Source organism: Convolutriloba macropyga, unplaced genomic scaffold (assembly GCF_964194025.1).
Source record: "Convolutriloba macropyga unplaced genomic scaffold, txConMacr16.3 SCAFFOLD_820, whole genome shotgun sequence".
Taxonomy (NCBI): Eukaryota; Metazoa; Xenacoelomorpha; order Acoela; family Convolutidae; genus Convolutriloba; species Convolutriloba macropyga.
In genome coordinates this window covers 28663-49595 of record NW_027450590.1, presented here as the reverse complement: position 1 = coordinate 49595, position 20933 = coordinate 28663, and the positions used below count along the sequence as shown (strand labels likewise).

At 36.1% G+C, this 20933-nt stretch overlaps 1 protein-coding gene across 1 annotated transcript; it reads left to right on the top strand.

Annotated features, from left to right (window-relative positions):
- The first annotated feature begins 2235 nt into the window (after positions 1–2235).
- On the top strand, positions 2236–19240 carry LOC142356011 (uncharacterized). Its single transcript, XM_075408006.1, has 3 exons — positions 2236–2407; positions 14659–14894; positions 19234–19240. The coding sequence occupies exons 1-3, from the start codon at positions 2318–2320 to the stop codon at positions 19238–19240; spliced, it is 333 nt and encodes a 110-aa protein (XP_075264121.1). The 5' UTR covers positions 2236–2317.
- The last annotated feature ends 1693 nt before the right edge of the window (positions 19241–20933 follow it).

Below are 20933 nucleotides of genomic sequence, written 5' to 3'. Positions count from 1 at the left end.
GTTCTTCTTTGTTACATTTTTCAAGGACTTTTTTTGAAAACATGATGATCTTGTATTGCTTTTAGTTGAATAATAACAGCATCATTTTTTTTTAAAAATGGGGGAAAAATTGTACCTGAAATAGAATAAAAGATTATGTGATGTAAATGGTTTGGTGTCACCCGATGACGAGATGGAATACAGCCCAATTTATGTGTATAGAATACCCAAATTCAGGTAATTTGACGTTCAAAAAAATTGCGATAAAGTTATCAAAAAAAACAAAACTGTCTCGGGGGTTCGTAACGGTGACACCAGTAGTTGGATAGAGACAGCACCCATACACTGATAACTAGAAAACCCGGTATTAATATACTGTAGCTTGACAAAAAAAAACAAAAAAAAATGTTCTTCACTCCATATATTTAATGTTGAGGACGGCTTGTCGTTCAGTATTTTTACTATTCAGAAGGGAGGAGACAAAATTTATCAATTTAATTATCAAAGTTTACACGCAGCTGAATTCTGACTTCTTAATTTCAATAGAGAAGACCCAAATGATGGATTATAAACCCATCTCTATTATTGTGATCAAATTTGTATGAAATTGGTTTATCATATCAAATTAGAATCTATTTGACAAGAAAAGTTTAGTCACACCTAACAAATTTATTTTTAGATTAGCGTTATCCAAGAGATGATCCAATTCAGTTAAGTACTTAAACAACTTGAACAAAGATAATAGAACACCCGGGTTGAGGTCGCGGAATTATGACTCGACAAAGCGTCTTCTGGGGTGTCATTCCGGGTCGTTAAAAACACTGTCCCGGAAGAAATTGATGGCCCGGTACTTCGATTCATAGATCTGACATTTTGGAACAGTTACACGTTAACTCGATTCATAATTCTGCTATTTCAGAACTATGAACCGCTCTTCCGATTCATAATAGTTTGTCGAGTCACTATCGCACAATTACTGATTCATCAGAACATCTTTGCGCTGCTTCCCATAATTTCGACGTTCGGTATACTGAACATCGAAATTATGGGAAATAGCGCGAAGATATAAACGCAGAAATGACAATAAATTTCAGCTTCATTATGACACCACAAATGATATTCCTCTCCCGCCATGAAGGCTATGATGCTTTGTATGGTTTGACAAAAACGACACTCGTAAAGATTTAGTGAAATCGACACAAATGTCTGGCCGATGGTCTGGACAACGGTCTGGCCAAAAGCCTGTTCGGTCTAGCCAAATGTATGTACAAGGGTCTGGCCGACGGTCTGGACAACGGTCTGGCCATGGTTCTTTTCGGTCTGGCGAATGGTCTGGAGAAAGTATGTTCAGTCTGGCCAATGGTGGTCAAAGTCTGTTTGGTCTGGCCAAGGGTGGCCAAAGTCTGTTCGGTCTGGCCAATACCTATCTTTGGGTATGGTCGGTCTGGCCATTGCCTGTCTTGGGTATGGTCGGTCTGGCCAATGCCTGTCTTGGGTCGCGGACTTCATCCTGGCTGTTGTCTATGTTAGAATGGCAAATTAACTAATTGAGGCCTTTGTCCACAAGTCATAAGCAATTATCACAATGGGAACATTGTATTATTGTATCCTCATAGTGAATGAAAAGCAGTGAGTTTTTTTTTCGGTTTCGAAATTACGTGGTATTGATTGCGGAACAAGCAATCAAACAATCATGTTCCTACCACCTGCAAAACAAGAAACAGCTTTCATAGGCGCTCTCTTACGCTAAAATCAAGGAGAAAATTGACAAACGTTCTCATCAGCCTTCGACATCAAAGTTTTCAATAGTAGAGCTATAGCTCAAAAATTTTCGAAAAAAAATTCTCTTATGACCATTTTAAAATTTGATATCAAACAGATGAATAAGTTTTTTCCCGTTAATTGGATGCGAATTGGCATGACGAGTTCAGTGTTATTTTTTATTCTGGTTTTAAACCGGTGCATTAACAGTGCATTAACAGTAGCTAACTGAAATTGAACGCGGCATTTTTTTCCTAAACTTTTATTACCTATCTCTGATCGTTAATGGTCAGATCAAATATAAATCGAAATATCTTCGATTATTTTTCACAACAAAACAAGTTCAAAACAAAAAATGTATAATATATATGCCTAAGATGCGTTGGTGTGTATTCTTAGTAAAAATGCAACTAATTAAGTTCGAGTTTTGAAAAATAAGTAAAGTTTATCTGCTTTTGCTTCATTCAAACTCATTTGTCATTATACTTTAATGAATCAAACATGAAAAAGCAGTTCTTTTAGTTGTGAGTCGTTGACTCGTTATAAGTTGTAATTTGATTTGATCTTAACGTAGAAAATGCAGTTCTTTACTCCGTTCTGCTTGATTCTGCTCCATTTTGAGGTCAATGGGGTCAATCCATCCGTCAGTGATTCTTTTCGGAGAGAGGTAAGCGAAATAATTTCTCCTAACTGCCGCGACCCAAGACATGTATTGTTGCCCTTGGCCAGAACAAGCAGACTTTGGCACCATTGGCCAGACTGAACTGGCTTTGCCCAGACTTTCAGACAGGCCAAACAGACCTAAGGCCAGACTTTAGGCCATTCCAAATCTATGGTCAGATTTTAGGTCAGGCTGTTGCGCCAGACCAGTGGCCAGGCAATTGACCAGACCAAACAGTCGCTAGGCAAGACCATTGGCTAGACTCACTGAAACATGTAGAATCAATCAATAGAAACGATAATTTATTCGTTTCACTTTTTTGTACGAGAATGAAAAATGATTTTTTTTTTCAAATTTTTTGTTCAAAAACGGTCAGTTTCAAGAGCATTGCGAAATTCAGAAACTAAATTGAAGTAGTCTAATCATCTAGATATAGGTGTTTGGTACAAATGATTGGCTGTTATTTTCAAAAACAGTCAATTCAGCACACATTTGTACATTATGTGGAATACAGGCTCCTTTTCGGCTTAACCTCTGGGTTTTCCCGGATCGAGAATTTTGGGTCAATTTTTGTAAGAAATGCGGTGAATGCGGTGAAGTTTTGTAAGAAATGCGGTGATTGCGGTGAATGCGGTTAAAATAAATATTTCACCGCATTTCACGGCATTTCTTACAAAAATTCACCGCAAAATTCACCGCATTTCTTAGAAAAATTCACCGCATCGAGTTTTGTGGCAAAATAATATAAGAAATGCGGTGAAAGCGGTGAATGCGGTGAAAAAAAATAATTCACCACATTTCACCGCATTTCTTACAAAAATTCACCGCATATGATTTCCAAAGTTTACTCAATCTGATTTAAATTCACATGAAATTTTAAAGATGAAAGTGACAGTCGGCGCAGTGGACTAAGCAGTGGATGGCATGCAGGAGGTCATAGGTTCGAACCCGTGTGGGTAGGATTCTTTTTTGTAAGAATACTGAGGACGCGGTGAAAATAAAAATTCACCGCGATTCACCGCAGTCACCGCAAAAAGATGTAAGAAATACGCGGTGAAAATTATTTTTTTTCCACCACATTTCACCGCATTTCTTACAAAAATTCACCGTCAAACCTCGACCCGGGTTCCGTATGGGTATTGGATAGACTGACAAAACTAAAATGGGGTTATTGGCCTGACCTAACAGAAAGAAATGTGGGTAATGGGCAGAACCAACACACCGAAAATTGGGTATTGACCAGACAAAAATAGAGCAATGTGCGGGAACTGAGCAGACCGAGCAGACAAAAATGTGGGTATTCACGAGTCGGACCGGAGCGGAGAGAAATTTGGGTATTAAACAGATCCAAAAAACCGAAAACCAGACGGATGCCTGTTTTGGGTTACGGACCTTATCCAGGGAAAATAGCTCATTTTTCAGATGTTGATAGTATTTTTGCGCCAGGGAGTTGCAAAAATATGTCTTTCGCAATTACACTTAAAAGAGGTCCTTTAGAATAATGCATAAGAGTTTCATTTGCAACCAAACGTTAGAAAAGTCAATTAAAAGCCAACGACCATTTTCGAGCGTAAAACATCTGAGACTGCAAATATTCCACATCTTTATAGAAATCTAAGATTATATAAGTTACTAAAAGGTACTCGAGAAAAAAGATCAATTATTATTTTTCAAAAGTTGTTTTTAGCGATGTTTGAATCCATGAACATTAAACATTCCTTTGTCTGAAGAAATTTGAAAGGAAAAATACTGAAAATAAAGTAAGTTTTTAATTGTTCATAATTGCTATTTTTAACCAAAAAAATTAATGTGTACGAGAAACTGAGATCCTTTTTTGCCTATAAAACCAAAAATTTCCAACTGATGATTGGTCACTAAAAATTTGACGATGTTAAAGCATCGAATCCAAAAAGCGATGAAACCTTTAGCATTTTTAATAGGTCTCAATCAAAAGTTTTGACATATACCCATTGCAGAAAAGAGTTAATAATTTAAATGGATCTTATTTTTATCTTTTGGGAAAGCATTGGGCTCGTGGGTAAATTGTTTTAGAATTATTGCCTTTTTACGTTTTGACAAGAAAAACTTTCAAAAAATGTTCTCTATTTTTTTCATCTGGCTCCATTTTTATCGATTCGCCGACCTCACAAAACACCGACCGGTTCAAAAACACTGAAAAAAACAGGGATTTAGTTGGGGTTAGCTATCAATGATGAGGATAAAAATAGAGTTACAGTGTGCTAGAGAACAACAAAATTAATATAAAAATATTTCATTAAAAAACTCAAAAAAATAAGCGAATTCTAACCTAGCAATAGCAAAAATTTCTCAATTTCAAACTTCGGAATTCGTTTTCAGAATTTGCAAGTGTTACTCCTCGGAACATTATTGTTTAATTTTCAAAAATTGTGTTTTCTCAACTCAAATTTTCAATAATTAGCGGAATGGTTATCTAAATTTTTCATAACTTGCCATTTTGTTTTCAAATTACAATTTTATATAATAACATTATATTATAATTATATTATATTATATTATATAATTTTTTAAATGATCTTTTGGATATCAATGTTTCAATATATCGCTCTATTCAACTTTACTTTATTGTTTTAATTAAAAAATTTTCAAGCTATCTGAAAAACCGATAATATCCTGAACAGTTATTGAAAACCGAATTTAAGTTGGGTTTCAGTTTCAGTATTTTTGTTTCAAACTTTTTTGCTTACTTCATGTGAGCAGTAACCTTAAGCGGTCCTACGGGGGGTGGGGGGTGGATTGGGAGTTGGATGAGGTGGGAATTTGGGTAGACCTCCTGGAATCTGACATTCTGGCATGCGCCAAACAGCGGCATACCGACCATTAAAAATTTGCAGCATCAAATCGCACTAGAGCAACACTTGATGTCGGACTTGTCTGATTAGAGCATTGACTGCACAACCTGAGACAAAATTTGTTGATGAGAATTCTCGCTAAAAAAGGTCTTAGTCGACAAGAAATTGAGTGTTTTATGACGATTGCTTCGCATTGATGCTGGTAACGAGTAGAAAAGAGGATTTAAACCGACGAAGAATTTTTATTCTATAAATAAACAACTTTCGAAAAGTTTTATTATGATGCAATTTCTTAGCTAAAATGAACCCCAATAAGATGTGAAATTGTAGACGTGAACTTAAAATACCCTCAAAATGATTTAATATTTTTACATAGTTGTAGAGAAATTTTCGTTGTGTAACTTTTACATGCATTTTGAGCTATGTTTTTTTTTAATTAGTCATGGTCGTTCGTGTAATTTTAATTCTTCAATTCATGCGAGTAACATTTGGTTTTGTCTCTTTTTGGTAACCTGTCAAATTATTGAGGATCTCAGTATTCGTGCCACTTCGCTATGTTTTTGTTATCGCGCAGTTTAGCTTAGCCGAGCCGATCGGCCACTTTCAATTCAACCCGGTTCGAGATGTCACCGCTAAAAATCGCTAAAAGATGTAAGATTTGCGGTGAATTTGAGTAAAAATGTAAGATTTGCGCTCAATGCGATGAATGCGATGCCAAAAAATATTTAAGCGGTGTTTTTTTCACCGCTTAAGTGGTGAAAGAAAAATTTTCACCACCACCAGCAGAATGCGGTGAAAAAAATTTTTCAGCGCTACCAGCAGAATGCGGTGAAAAAAATTTTTTCATCGCTAAAATCGCAAACCTTACAAATGTTCACCGCTAATTTCAAACGCTTATCTTAAGTTCACAAGAATAATTAAGAAAGTAAGTGACAGATGGCGGAGTGGAATAAGAAGTTGGTGACACGCAGGAGGTGAGTGGTTCGAACCCGTGTACGGCAATTCTTTCTTGTGAGAAGTCCGGTGAATGCAGTGAAAAAAAATTTTCACCGCTAAAAATCGCAAATCTTACAAAAACCGCAAACCTTACAAATCTTACAAAAGATGCGGGCACTTTGCGGTGAAAATTTTTTTCACCGCTATTCACCGCTAATCTTATATTATTTTTTGACAAAACCTCGACCCGGGAATGAGGCGTTGTTTAGTTTAGATTCAAGATTTTGATATCTTAACAAAAAACTTTTGCTGATGGCTCAGAATTCGCCTCAGCTCATAACTTAAATTCCGCTGGCATGAATTGCAGGTTTAACATATTTTCTCAGAACAATTTTCATTTTTGACTCTCTCAAACTGCATTCACTGATGTGTCGGATTTTTTAGCCAATTTCGCAAGCGAGTGGACATTCTGGAATATTGAGTTTTGCTTCCGACGGGTTGTTTTGGTAGTGTTTGACGTAAAATTCAGCTTACACGATAATTGAAATACTTGCTCAATCGTTTGGTTAGAAAAACACAAAAATTACTAAACTAAACAATTCTATTCACTTCTTAAATGTGCCAATTCGACCTTTTTGTGTTTATGCTACGCAACAAAAAAATCAATATGAAGCATGAAACGTGTTTTTTAATTTTAATTTTTTTTTAATGAGAGAGTCATCATAGCCCTGAAATATCAAATCCCGCATTGAACTCACATTTTTTCAGGCTAAATCATACTAAACATTGTTCTGTAATTTAATCTGTCAAGTATCTTGATCACGTCAGAAATTATTTTGAACAGAGTAAAAAATCAGTATAACCTAGATTCTCTGATTTATTTTCTGAACTACAAATGAAAACAATACACTGCGGCTTAACTTCTTAATAGACAAATATATTAGAAAAAGTGCTCAGAATAAAGCTGAACACTCGGAATTTAATATGATAATTACAATAAACAATTAAAAATATTTAGTCCATAAAAAGTTTTCAGTCCAACTATTCAATGTTTTCGCTCAATTTATCCTACTTTTACGTCTTTTATAATGACTATATCTCTTTTGGAAGCGAAACAACGGAAATTGTGACAAAAATAGATGATTCCTTTATCAGGAATCATCCAGAATCCAAAAAAACACCATTCAGTTTTGAACCCCATCCAGGGGTCTATTCAGTTTGTAATGGTATATTATGCAAAATGCGCTCCTGATTGGGGGTGCGAAACAAGAGAACCAGATATTCTGGTAAACACAACCGATCGTCCACACAATTCTGATAATGTCCTTTCATCTTGGGACGCGAGTTTTCATGCAATTTTTCCATACTCAGTCTCTTTTGGTTCGATCGAAAATTTCAACTGCACACAAATTTTGTCTGATCATGGTAAAAATCAAGTTTTAGTCCCTCATGTACAAAAAATGATTTGAAAAGATTTTCTGAATTTGTCTTCTCCTAAATGCGTATAAATGGAGTTCATATGTACTGATTCAGAACTCAGTTCTCTAGTTATTATGTGAAAGTAAAAATTCAGCTCAGTAATAGAAACATAGAATTATGAAGAAAAAGGAAAGAGTCCTTTTTGAAACGACACGAGTCATTACGCCAGAAATTGCATGATTTTGTACAAACACTCAGGATAATGTTCTAAAAATTTTTGTCAAGCCTAAAACTTATTCCAAGTTTCGAAATTAAAACACTGTGAAATCTACTTGCTGAATGGTACTTTACTTTATCGAATAGGTTTTTGCGTTATTTTGCAAACTAACACAAAATACAGCAAGAAATAAAATCAGTCGCGGTTTCACTGGGCAACCTGTAACGAGTACAATTTTACTTCAAAGTTGAATCAAATGCGAGTAACATTTAATTTTGTTTCTTTTTGATAACCTGTCAAATTATTGACGATCTCAGTATTCGTGCCACTTCGCTATATTTTTGTTATCTAGCAGTTTAGCTTACCCGAGCCGATCGGCCACTTTCAATTCAACCCGGTTCGAGATGTCACCGCTTAAAATCGCTAAAAGATGTAAGATTTGCGGTGAACTTGATTAAAAATGTAAGATTTGCGCTCAATGCGATGAATGCGGTGCCAAAAAATATTTAAGCAGTGAAAGATGTTTTTTTCACCGCTTTAATGGTGAAAGAAAATTTTTCACCACCACCAGCAGAATGCGGTGAAAAAAATTTTTTCAGCGCTATCAGCAGAATGCGGTGAAAAATAATTTTTCGCCGCTACCAGCAGAATGCGGCGAAAAAAAATTTTTCATCGCTAAAATCGCAAACCTTACAAATGTTCACCGCTAATTTCAAACGCTTATCTTAAGTTCACAAGAATAATTAAGAAAGTAAGTGACAGATGGCGGAGTGGAATAAGAAGTTGGTGACACGCAGGAGGTGAGTGGTTCGAACCCGTGTACGGCAATTCTTTCTTGTGAGAAGTCCGGTGAATGCAGTGAAAAAAAATTTTCACCGCTAAAAATCGCAAATCTTACAAAAACCGCAAACCTTACAAATCTTACAAAAGATGCGGGCACTTTGCGGTGAAAATTTTTTTCACCGCTATTCACCGCTAATCTTATATTATTTTTTGACAAAACCTCGACCCGGGAATGAGGCGTTGTTTAGTTTAGATTCAAGATTTTGATTTCTTAACAAAAAACTTTTGCTGATGGCTCAGAATTCGCCTCAGCTCATAACTTAAATTCCGCTGGCATGAATTGCAGGCTTAACATATTTTCTCAGAACAATTTTCATTTTTGACTCTCTCAAACTGCATTCACTGATGTGTCGGATTTTTTAGCCAATTTCGCAAGCGAGTGGACATTCTGGAATATTGAGTTTTGCTTCCGACGGGTTGTTTTGGTAGTGTTTGACGTAAAATTCAGCTTACACGATAATTGAAATACTTGCTCAATCGTTTGGTTAGAAAAACACAAAAATTACTAAACTAAACAATTTTATTCACTTCTTAAATGTGCCAATTCGACCTTTTTGTGTTTATGCTACGCAACAAAAAAATCAATATGAAGCATGAAACGCGTTTTTTAATTTTAATTTTTTTTAATGAGAGAGTCATCATAGCCCTGAAATATCAAATCCCGCACTGAACTCACATTTTTTCAGGCTAAATCATACTAAACATTGTTCTGGAATTTAATCTGTCAAGTATCTTGATCACGTCAGAAATTATTTTGAACAGAGTAAAAAATCAGTATAACCTAGATTCTCTGATTTATTTTCTCAACTACAAATCAAAACAATACACTGCGGCTTAACTTCTTAATAGACAAATATATTAGAAAAGGTGCTCAGAATAAAGCTGAACACTCGGAATTTAATATGATAATTACAATAAACAATTAAAAATATTTAGTCCATAAAAAGTTTTCAGTCCAACTATTCAATGTTTTCGCTCAATTTATCCTACTTTTATGTCTTTTATAATGACTATATCTCTTTTGGAAGCGAAACAACGGAAATTGTGACAAAACTAGATGATTCCTTTATCAGGAATCATCCAGAATCCAAAAAAACACCATTCAGTTTTGAACCCCATCCAGGGGTCTATTCAGTTTGTAATGGTATATTATGCAAAATGCGCTCCTGATTGGGGGTGCGAAACAAGAGAACCAGATATTCTGGTAAACACAACCGATCGTCCACACAATTCTGATAATGTCCTTACATCTTGGGACGCGAGTTTTCATGCAATTTTTCCATACTCAGTCTCTTTTGGTTCGATCGAAAACTTCAACTGCACACAAATTTTGTCTGATCATGGTAAAAATCAAGTTTTAGTCCCTCATGTACAAAAAATGATTTGAAAAGATTTTCTGAATTTGTCTTCTCCTAAATGCGTATAAATGGAGTTCATATGTACTGATTCAGAACTCATTTCTCTAGTTATTATGTGAAAGTAAAAATTCAGCTCAGTAATAGAAACATAGAATTATGAAGAAAAAGGAAAGAGTCCTTTTTGAAACGACACGAGTCATTACGCCAGAAATTGCATTATTTTGTACAAACACTCAGGATAATGTTCTAAAAATTTTTGTCAAGCCTAAAACTTATTCCAAGTTTCGAAATTAAAACACTGTGAAATCTACTTGCTGAATGGTACTTTACTTTATCGAATAGGTTTTTGCGTTATTTTGCAAACTAACACAAAATACAGCAAGAAATAAAATCAGTCGCGGTTTCACTGGGCAACCTGTAACGAGTACAATTTTACTTCAAAGTTGAATCAAATGCGAGTAACATTTAATTTTGTTTCTTTTTGATAACCTGTCAAATTATTGACGATCTCAGTATTCGTGCCACTTCGCTATATTTTTGTTATCTAGCAGTTTAGCTTAGCCGAGCCGATTGGCCACTTTCAATTCAACCCGGTTCGAGATGTCACCGCTTAAAATCGCTAAAAGATGTAAGATTTGCGGTGAACTTGATTAAAAATGTAAGATTTGCGCTCAATGCGATGAATGCGGTGCCAAAAAATATTTAAGCAGTGAAAGATGTTTTTTTCACCGCTTTATTGGTGAAAGAAAAATTTTCACCACCACCAGCAGAATGCGGTGAAAAAAATTTTTTCAGCGCTATCAGCAGAATGCGGTGAAAAATAATTTTTCGCCGCTACCAGCAGAATGCGGCGAAAAAAAATTTTCTGCGCTATCACCAGAAATCGGTAAAAAAATAATTTTTAACCGTTACCAGCAGAATGCGGTGAAAAATTTTTTTCATCGCTATCAGCAGAATGCGGTGAAAAATAATTTTTCGCCGCTACCAGCAGAATGCGGCGAAAAAAATTTCAGCGCTATTACCAGAAATCTGTAAAAAAATAATTTTTAACCGCTACCAGCAGAATGCGGTGAAAAAATTTTTTCATCGCTAAAATTGCAAACCTTACAAATGTTCACCGCTAATTTCAAACGCTTATCTTAATTTCTTAAGAATAATTAAGAAAGTAAGTGACAGATGGCGGAGTGGAATAAGAAGTTGGTGACACGCAGGAGGTGAGTGGTTCGAACCCGTGTACGGCAATTCTTTCTTGTGAGAAGTCCGGTGAATGCAGTGAAAAAAAATTTTCACCGCTAAAAATCGCAAATCTTACAAAAACCGCAAACCTTACAAATCTTACAAAAGATGCGGGCGCTTTGCGGTGAAAATTTTTTTCACCTCTATTCACCGCTAATCTTATATTATTTTTTGACAAAACCTCGACCCGGGAATGAGGTGTTGTTTATTTTAGATTCAAGATTTAGATTTCTTAGCAAAAAACTTTTGCTGATGGCTCAGAATTCGCCTCAGCTCATAACATAAATTCCACTGGCATGAATTGCAGGCTTTACTTACTTTCTCAGAACAATTTTCATTTTTGACTCTCTCAAACTGCATACACTCATGTGTCGGATTTTGCTGATGTAAGCCAATTTCGCAAGCGAATGGACATTCTGGAATATTGAGTTCTGCTTCCGACGGGTTGTTTTGGTAGTGTTTGACGTAAAATTGAGCTTACACGATAATTGAAATACTTGCTCAATCGTTTGGTTAGAAAAATACAAAAACTACTAAACTAAACAATTTTATTCACTTCTTAAATGTGTCAATTCGACCTTTTTGTGTTTATGCTACGCAACAAAAAAATCATTATGAAGCGTGAAACGTGTTTTTTAATTTTAATTTTTTTTTCTAATGAGAGTGTCAGCATAGCCCTGAAATATCAGGTCCAGCACTGAACTCACATTTTTTAAAGCTAAATCATACTAAATCTTGTTCTGTAATTTAATCTGTCAAGTATCTTGATCACGTCAGAATTTATTTTGATCAGAGTAAAAAATCAGTATAACCTAGATTCTCTGATTTATTTTCTGAACTACAGATCAAAACAATACACTGTGGCTTAACTTCTTAATAGAAAAATATACCAGAAAAAATGCTCAGAATAAAGCTGAACACTCGGAATTTAATATGATAATTACAATAAACAATAAAAAAATATTTAGTCCATAAAAAGTTTTCAGTTCAACTATTCAATGTTTTCGCTCAATTTATCCTACTTTTACGTCTTTCATAATGACTATATCTCACTTGGAAGCGAAACAACGGAAATTGTGACAAAACTAGATGATTTCTTAATCAGGAATCATCCAGAATCCAAAAAAAAACACCATTCAGTTTTGAACCCCATCCCAGGGATCTATTCAGTTTGTAATGGCATGTTATGCAAAATGCGCTCCGGATTGGGGGTGCGAAACAAGAGAACCAGATATTCTGGTACACACAACCGATCGTCCACACAATTCTGATAACGTCCTTACATCTTGGGACGCGAGTTTTCATGCAATTTTTCCTTACTCAGTCTCTTTTGGTACGATCAAAAGTTTCAACTGCACACAAATTTTGTCTGATCATGGTAAAAATCAAGTTTTAATCCCTCAAGTACACAAAGTGATTTGAAAAGATTTTCTGAATTTGTCTTCTCCTAAATGCGTATAAATGGACTTCATATGTACTGATTCAGAACTCAGTTCTCTAGTTATTATGTGAAAGTAAAAATTCAGCTCAGTAATTGAAACATAGAATTACGAAGAAAAAGGAAAGAGTCCTTTTTGAAACGACCACGAGTCATTACGCCAGAACTTGCATGATTTTGTAGAAACACTCAGGATAATATCCTAAAATTTTTTGTCAAGCCTAAAACTTATTCCAAGTTTCGACATTAAAACACTGTGAAATCTACTTGCTGAATGGTACTTTACTTTATCGAATAGGTCTTTGCGTTCTTTTGCAAAATAACACAAAATACGCCAAAAAATATAATCTGTCGTGGTTTCACTGGGCAACCTGTAATGAGAACAATTTTACTTCTAAGTTGAATCAAAAGGGGTTCAATTTTGGAGTCAATGTCCAGACGGAAGCGACCTCTGATCGGTCCCATTTCCAACGGACACGGTGTTTTTCCAGACCAAATTACAGGGTCTGGGATTTTGTTCGAGCGCACAATAGTGTGATCAGAGTTCACTTTGTTCTGGGGATGGTCTGATCAAAGGTCACTTCCGGATGGTAATGGTCTGATCAGAGCTCATTTCCGTCTTGGCAGGTCTTATCTGGGGCGGATTCAAGAGCGTATTGGTCTGATCAGAAAAGACTTTGAGCGCAATTGGGCCTATGAGTGATCAGAGCGCGTTCCGAGCGCATTTTTGTGTTTCAATTTTTTTTACTGCGAGATGTTGGTTCTGCCAGAAGGCGACAAAAAACTTTATTCTAATCAGAGACACATCTGGAGTTTGACAGCTCTGATGAGAACCAAAGGGGTCCAGCTGACAGCAAATGACGGTCCCCTAAAGAGGAAGTTTTGATTAACTGTAGACCTCGACGTTTTTTGAAGAAAGCTGCCTAAATTCGTCCATTGAGTCAGAAAAATGAACTAATGTACCCTAAATATTTTTTTCCTTAGATGAATTTAATATTGCAAACACCAATTATTATGAAATGAAGCTATTATAGCAAAACTTGAAAGATTTGTTCATTGTGAAAGTGACAACAATTCACTGATCTGACTATTTCGAACGAGTCTGATCAGAGGCACAATAGTCTGATCAGAATTAATTTTGAGCGCAACATAGTCTGCACAATGATCAGGTTTTGGTTAGGCCGATTTTCGATCAATGGTTTGTACAATAGTCTAATTTGGGTCTGATCAGGGTTCATTTTCGTCTGGCAAGGTCTGGTCAGAAACAAATGCGAGCGCTTTCCGAGCGCAAACGTTGTTTCAAGCGCACTTGAGTCGGACCAGCGGACAGTTTGGCCTGGGATTGTCTGATCAGAGGTTACTTTGTCTGGCACCTTTTGATCAGAGGTAACTTCCGGATGGCACCTCAACCTAGGACTAGAACTTTGTTTGAATTCCTAGTATTGGGCAAATTCAAATCGTGCAAGTAGCATATTCCCGCGCACGACTGCTTGCAAAAATTTATCCTAGATTTTAAACTGATCTGTAACTATGGATGACTTTGGGCCTGGTCATGAACTTTTTACTGGTCATGATTTGGTTTTTTTCTCGGGACAAAACTGCGTACCATACAATTTATATTAAAAAAATAATCCTGGTTGGCAAACCAATAGAGCTCAAAAATTTATCATGCGCAAATTGGCAACTTTCGGGATATGGCCAATTGTAACGAGTTTTAGTAAGGAAAATCGTTTTGAAATACATCTTAACTCTCTTAATCCGTACATCAGTCGAGTTGATCACACTGATCAGTTTCTTCTTTTACAATACATGCGAGCAACATTCTCATTATCTTTATATTGCCATAATTTATCACCAGAGAAAAAAAACTCAAATTCAGTTTGAAATGCTCTCGCCTCTGTTTTGTGGACGATTTCAACCGGAAAATTTACTCGCCATTTATTTTGAAAAACTGCCAGTATTTTTTTTACCTTTTCTAGACAAACATAGAGACAACTTGGGAAAAGTGGTTGCGAAGCATTCTGTCACAATCCTCTGGCTCTTCTGCGTCTAAGTCAGCGTACAAGAGAGCAGACACTACTAGTTGGAAGCCAATGTCATCAGTTGTTCGAGATGAATATTTTCAAATTGACTGGACTGGTGGGGTGATAGGACAACCAGCCAGTGTAGCTGTCTATGACCAAGACTACTTCTACATATTTCACAGAGCCGATAGGTATGACCATTTACGGAAAAAATAAGTTCATATGTCCCGACCGTCCCAGACAAACATGTATATGTCTAGACCGCCCAGACCGAGCTTACCTATGTCCAGAGTTTCCTGTGCTCAAAATTAAATATAACGAGACTTTCGTGTGTTCCAAACACCTATGTCCAGACTTTCGTGCGTTTATGTCCAGACTTATCGCCATTATTATTCAAATAAAAAATAGAAAACATTTTGGTAATGCATCATTTCAAGTACAGATATCTTAGGGTGATGGTTGCGACGAAGTGCCCCATCAGCTTGTATATTTTAAATTAATAAAAGGTGCTCGATGAAAATATTCGTTCAAGGGGGTGCCAGCCAACCAGTAATTAAAAATTGATTTTGTTTTGCTACTTCAGAAATGATCTATAAATCTAGACGTAAAATTTTCCATCGCAAATCAAATTGTTGATCTCAAAGGAGTTAGTTTTTCTTCGTAGAAAGTTTCCATTTGAGTGAGCACTCAATTAAGAGTGTGTTTAGTCAAACACGGGCTCATCAGTTTTTGGCATTCTTGTTTCAAGAAAGTTTTGTGCGCTCCAGAGTTAATTTGTTCAGACTTTCGTTCGTTCAAAGACTTTCGTGCATAGGTCCAAACTTTCGTGCATTCAAGTTAGCCGATGTCCAGTCTACGATGCGTTCAAAGTTACCTATGTCCAGACTGTCGTGCATTCAAAGTTGCGTATGTCCAGATTATCGAGCGTTCATTCGTGTTTCCAGATCGTGCTTTTTTGAATGCACGACACCTCTCTTGTGCGTTCACTTTGATCTGGACATATCAACTTTTGGTCTGGGACCTCAGTCATGAGAGCTCTCATGGCTGACTCACAAAGGCAGACAAAAAAGTGTTACACTTGCGATTGCAAAGCATAAACTTTACTCTCACTTGCTAAAATTCTTTGACATAACGCCTCATGGATATCAAAAACAATTAATAAAGATAAACGCTAGCTTTAACTAACACGAGATAGCGATGCATCTGTAACACAAATCTTAGTTGATCGGTTAAATTGAGGTGTTTAATGGTATCGAAAGTGTAGGTATGCAAAGTGCTGTAACGTGTTCTGTAAGTGCTGTTACTTTACAGCCCACCCCATCTCTTACAATATTTTGGGTTGAAAAATTTATCTGGATCCACCTAAAAAAAGAAAGCCTAGCTGAATAAAAGCGAAAAAGTTGCAGTAGTTGTTCTACGTTCCAGTTAAATTGGATGCAAAAACTGTTTTCGCTCCAACTGAAAAGGAATTATAGGACAAAGGAAATTTCGCTAGGAAAAATATGCACTTCTCAGAAATTCTTAACTATTCATTTCAACCTGCCAAAAAGTAATAATTTTAAAAAATAATTATAACAAAAATCAATCAGCCTTTGCCACAAATTAAATGGTAAATCAACAATTCTATCAAAATTTAAATCTTGGTGCTGAAACTTAATTCGACAATTTTGATCAATCTAGATTTCAAGAATTGCTTGAAATTTTGTTAATTCAAGGGCGCAAACTCAATTGAAGTCGAATATGCATTTATTAAAATTTTCCAGCGTGTAACGATAATCTCCATTATGACAATCACCTCAACTTTTAACTCAAAAATCTTTGACTATAATTTTTTTATAACATCGGTGCTTAATCATATGAAATTTTGGGATCTTTTTCGTTTGTGCACTACCCCGTACCTTATGCGCCCCTGTTACGGAGCACGAACAATTATAGCACAAAAATATAGCACATGCGTCTGGGGGTTGCAAATAATATGCACCCACTAAGCTGGGGGGGAGGGGGGGGGGAACAAACGGAAGAGATCCAAAGTTTGATCTTTCAAGGTGATAATTCTGATAAGACGTGACCCTTATTATACTCAAGTCACACTTTTGGATGAATAGATTGCGATAAAGAAGAGAGCATTTGCAATCCATCTGCCTTTTGCCGGGCACTAATTTAGAGCAAGCTGGCTCTATGCCATGCAGAGTCATCTACCCACTGCCCTCCATCTGAGCAAGACTAATTAATTAATGTCCTCCATCTGAGCATTAGTTATTATCGAATGCCCTCCATCTGAGCAAAGTTAATTACTTAATATATCCCCACCTGAGCAGGTTTATTTATTGAATGACCCTGATCATGGCTGATTTTTGAGTTTTCTCCATCAAGCAAGGCTAATTAACGAAAGCATTCCATTCGAGCAAGACTATTTATCGAATGCTCTCCATCTGAGCAGGGCTAATTATTGAAGAACCTCCATCTGAGGATGGCTAATTTTTGAATTCCCTCTATGTGAGCCACCCTAGTGATTGAATACCCTGAATCTGCCTTTTATCTGAGCTCTAATTGGGAACAAGTTGGCGCTCTGGCATGCAGATCCATCTACTCAATACCCTCCATCTGAGCCAGGCTAATTACTTAATGCCCTCCATATGAGCATGACTTATTATTGAATGCCCTTCATCTCTGGAGGGCTAATTATTTAATACCCATCTGAGCATGGATAATTAGTGAATGCCGTCCATTTTAGCACGGCTGATTATTGAGCGTTCTCCATCAATCAAGGCTAAATAACGAAAGCATTTCACTCGAGCAAGACTAGTTATCAAATGCTCTCCATCTGAGCAGGGCTAATTATTGAAAAACCTCCTTCTGAGGAAGACTTATTTTTGAACGTCCTCCAAGTGAGCCAGCGCAGTTAATGAATGCCCTGCATCTGAGTAGGGCTAATTATCGAATGCCCTCCATCTGAGTAGAATGCCCTCAATAATGCAAGGCTAATTGTCAAAAACACTCCATCCGAGCTGGTCTAAATGTTTAATGACCTCCATCTGTGAAGGGCTGTTTATTGAATGCCCGGACCGAACTCCAGGTCTATATCAGTACTGTTCAAGCCTAATTCCAAGTCCTATTTCGTTTCCCAGTACTGGACAAGTCTAAATACAAGTCTTACAAGTCTGGCAAGTCTTAACCAAGACTTGGATAACACTTGGGAATTGATTCCCAAATAACAACCAACTTTTCAAAAAGTTTTGAGTGCAATTTTCGAATTTCGAAAATTTTCGTTTTTAATTTTTAGCCACAAGTCTAAATACAAGTCTTACAAGTCTGGCAAGTCTTAACCAAGACTTGGATAACACTTGGGAATTGATTCCCAAATAACAACCAACTTTTCAAAAAGTTTTGAGTGCAATTTTCGAATTTCGAAAATTTTCTGATTTAATTTTTAGCCACTTTCCCGGGCTGCTTTGAGACCACCCGAAACCCATTCAGTACTATCAATTAGCACCCCGGGGGTTCAGAGTAGGCTGCATTATTGAGTTTTCAGGTAGTTATGGGCCGTTTTCAGCCATTTTTCAGCCATTTTAAGCCGAATATTTGCCCTCCATCTGAGCGGGTTTAGTTATCAAATCCCTTCAGTAAAACTAAATGTCGCCCACATTAATTGAATTATTTGATGCGAGCGTGCCGTTAGCAGTATGTTGTTGTCTTTTCAACTAAACGTATATTGTCGCGGCAATGAAAAGCACGCAAATTGTGATCAAAGGAGTCCCTTGATGAAGAGTACTCAAGTTGAGTCTTTTATTTGTTTTGCTGCAACCTGCGCTGAGCAGACCACAACTAAACAATTAAAATATTCAACTTGATTACTATTCTCAATCCGATAAATGGGACAGCTTTAATCACAATTTTTGTGCTTTCGTTAGCGTGACACTGTACGTTGAGTTCAAAATACAACGGCATTCTACTAGCCTGAATTATTTCAAAAAGGAAACTGTCAATCAAAACTAACATCAAAAGCATCTGAAACAAACGCGAGAGAAACATAATTTTGTAACCTTCGCCTATCTAAACTAGTCATCAAACTGCACCAAACATCAGCGAAGATAGTTCCTCGGATATAGCATTCATCTCTGATACATTTCAGAGAAGATAAACAATATTTTTTTTCAATTTCGTAATATTGAAACTGGGAGCCAGGAGGAAAACAATTAAACGAGATATATGACGACAGTTTTCAATCATCTGGTTAAGTTTTTGATCCCGAAGAAATCCTGGCTGCTTAACCCAGCAACGGGAGACCATCAATTCTCGATTCCACCAAGTAGCTTCAGGTGTAAAGTCTCAGGATACATTGTGTAATCCGCAATTACCTCAGAAGGTGGAATAATATATTTGTTTTTATAGATTCTTTACTTTATATGTGCCAGCTAGTATCGACGACAGATTACACACCGCGTAAATTGATGTCGGGGAGACGGGAAGCGTTTTTAGATGACACTGGCAAGTTGTGATCTTGATTTAATTTATTAGATTGATTTTCAGAAGCTAAGGACATGTTATCCACACAGCAAAAACACATCACTCAGTTCCAACAGGTCATCAATAGGCTTCAAAGAAGCCTATTCTTGTGATGCCTTGAAGCAGTTTAAAGGTACTTGGCCATAAACTGTTCTAAAAATATAGCAAAATTCCCCTATTTGACAAACAGTGGAAATAAAAAACAACAAAAAGCTTAAAGAAATAAAGATCAAGAAATTTTTGAAAAGAGTTTAGCCTTGCCTTGAATGTGACATTAGACACACAAAGAGATAAACTGAGATAAATTTTTCTAGTTTGTTTATGGTTTTTGCTTTTATACATTTGCAAAACTGGGATTCTACTTAAGATGACGTTGGGTAATATTCTTACCTTTACGCCAATAGATTAAGAACTACAGCCGGTTGCGTTATTAGATGGTTTGCTGGTTCCCTATTTACTTCTCGATTTTCATAGCTTCTCAAGTTCAATACCAGTTATTATTGATTAAATTTCCTCAATCGGGCTCTCATTTCTCAAAACAATAACTAATAAATTCACGATTTATTTCAAAAGCCGTTCTTTTATGGTTTGATTCTGATTGCGTTCTCTCACAGTACGAGTTGAATCGAGTATTCTCAAACTGCATATAACTAACCAAATGATTCAGTTAAGATTCCAGGGACTCCAGGGCTGTTATGAACGCTGTGCCATGAAAAAGACATCATATCGAACAATCGGTATTACATAAAACTTACATCAAAACAATAACTGTGAAAAGGGCAGCAATTTATTCACGAACATAAAACGAACATTAAAAGCACCATAAAATTGTTCAACTTTTCAATTATGTTTTGAACATGCTTGGTAACTTTCAAATGGTTGTCAATAAAAACCACAAGGTACTTTACAATAAGGTTTTCGTTCAAAAGTTTCATCATATATTTTGTAGGTGGAATGGTAGCTTCATTACTACTGTTACTTAGACTAAAAATAAATTCAACTTTTTTTTAGAATTGCTTGTCAGGGATTCGTGATTCAACCAACCGACAACGTCGTTTACGCGTTCCTCATAATGTTTATTTTTGTTCATTTCATTATGCAGAAGAACTGTGTGAATCGGAAAACATTTTAATGTCAAGACCATTGAAAAATTGAGTGATCTCAATTATATATAAAATGGAAAGTAGAGGCTCCAGAACTGATCTCTGTGAATCTCCAACTTCAGTTTATCATGATGATAGTTGATTACCTGTTCTAACTCCTGTCTTCCTGACTTCTGTTTGATAGTTAGGAAGACATCAGTTCTTGTACCAGCCCTCTGAAGCCCAGATCACAGGTGCTTATGATTCACAGTATCAAAAGCTTTTCGTAAATCCAAAATTGTTGCTGTATCAAATGCTATTCGTAAATCCAAAAATGTTGCTGTTTTCGCTGGATTTCAATTCCCATGATTTTGGTAGTTTATACGTTAGCATGACTAGCAATCTACCAGTGACTAGAAATCTAAAAAAAAAAGGTTTTTTTTCTATAATATAATAAATTAAAATATATTATATTATATTCTATAATATTTTAAACAAGAATAGAAGATAATATATTTTAAAAATATGTTGAAGTGTTACAATTACATACTAGTTGTAATCTAAAGTTATTTTAAATTGTCCTTCTTTCTCTACTGACAATTAATCAGCCCTCATAGGAGGCATATGATAATAAGCCCTGAT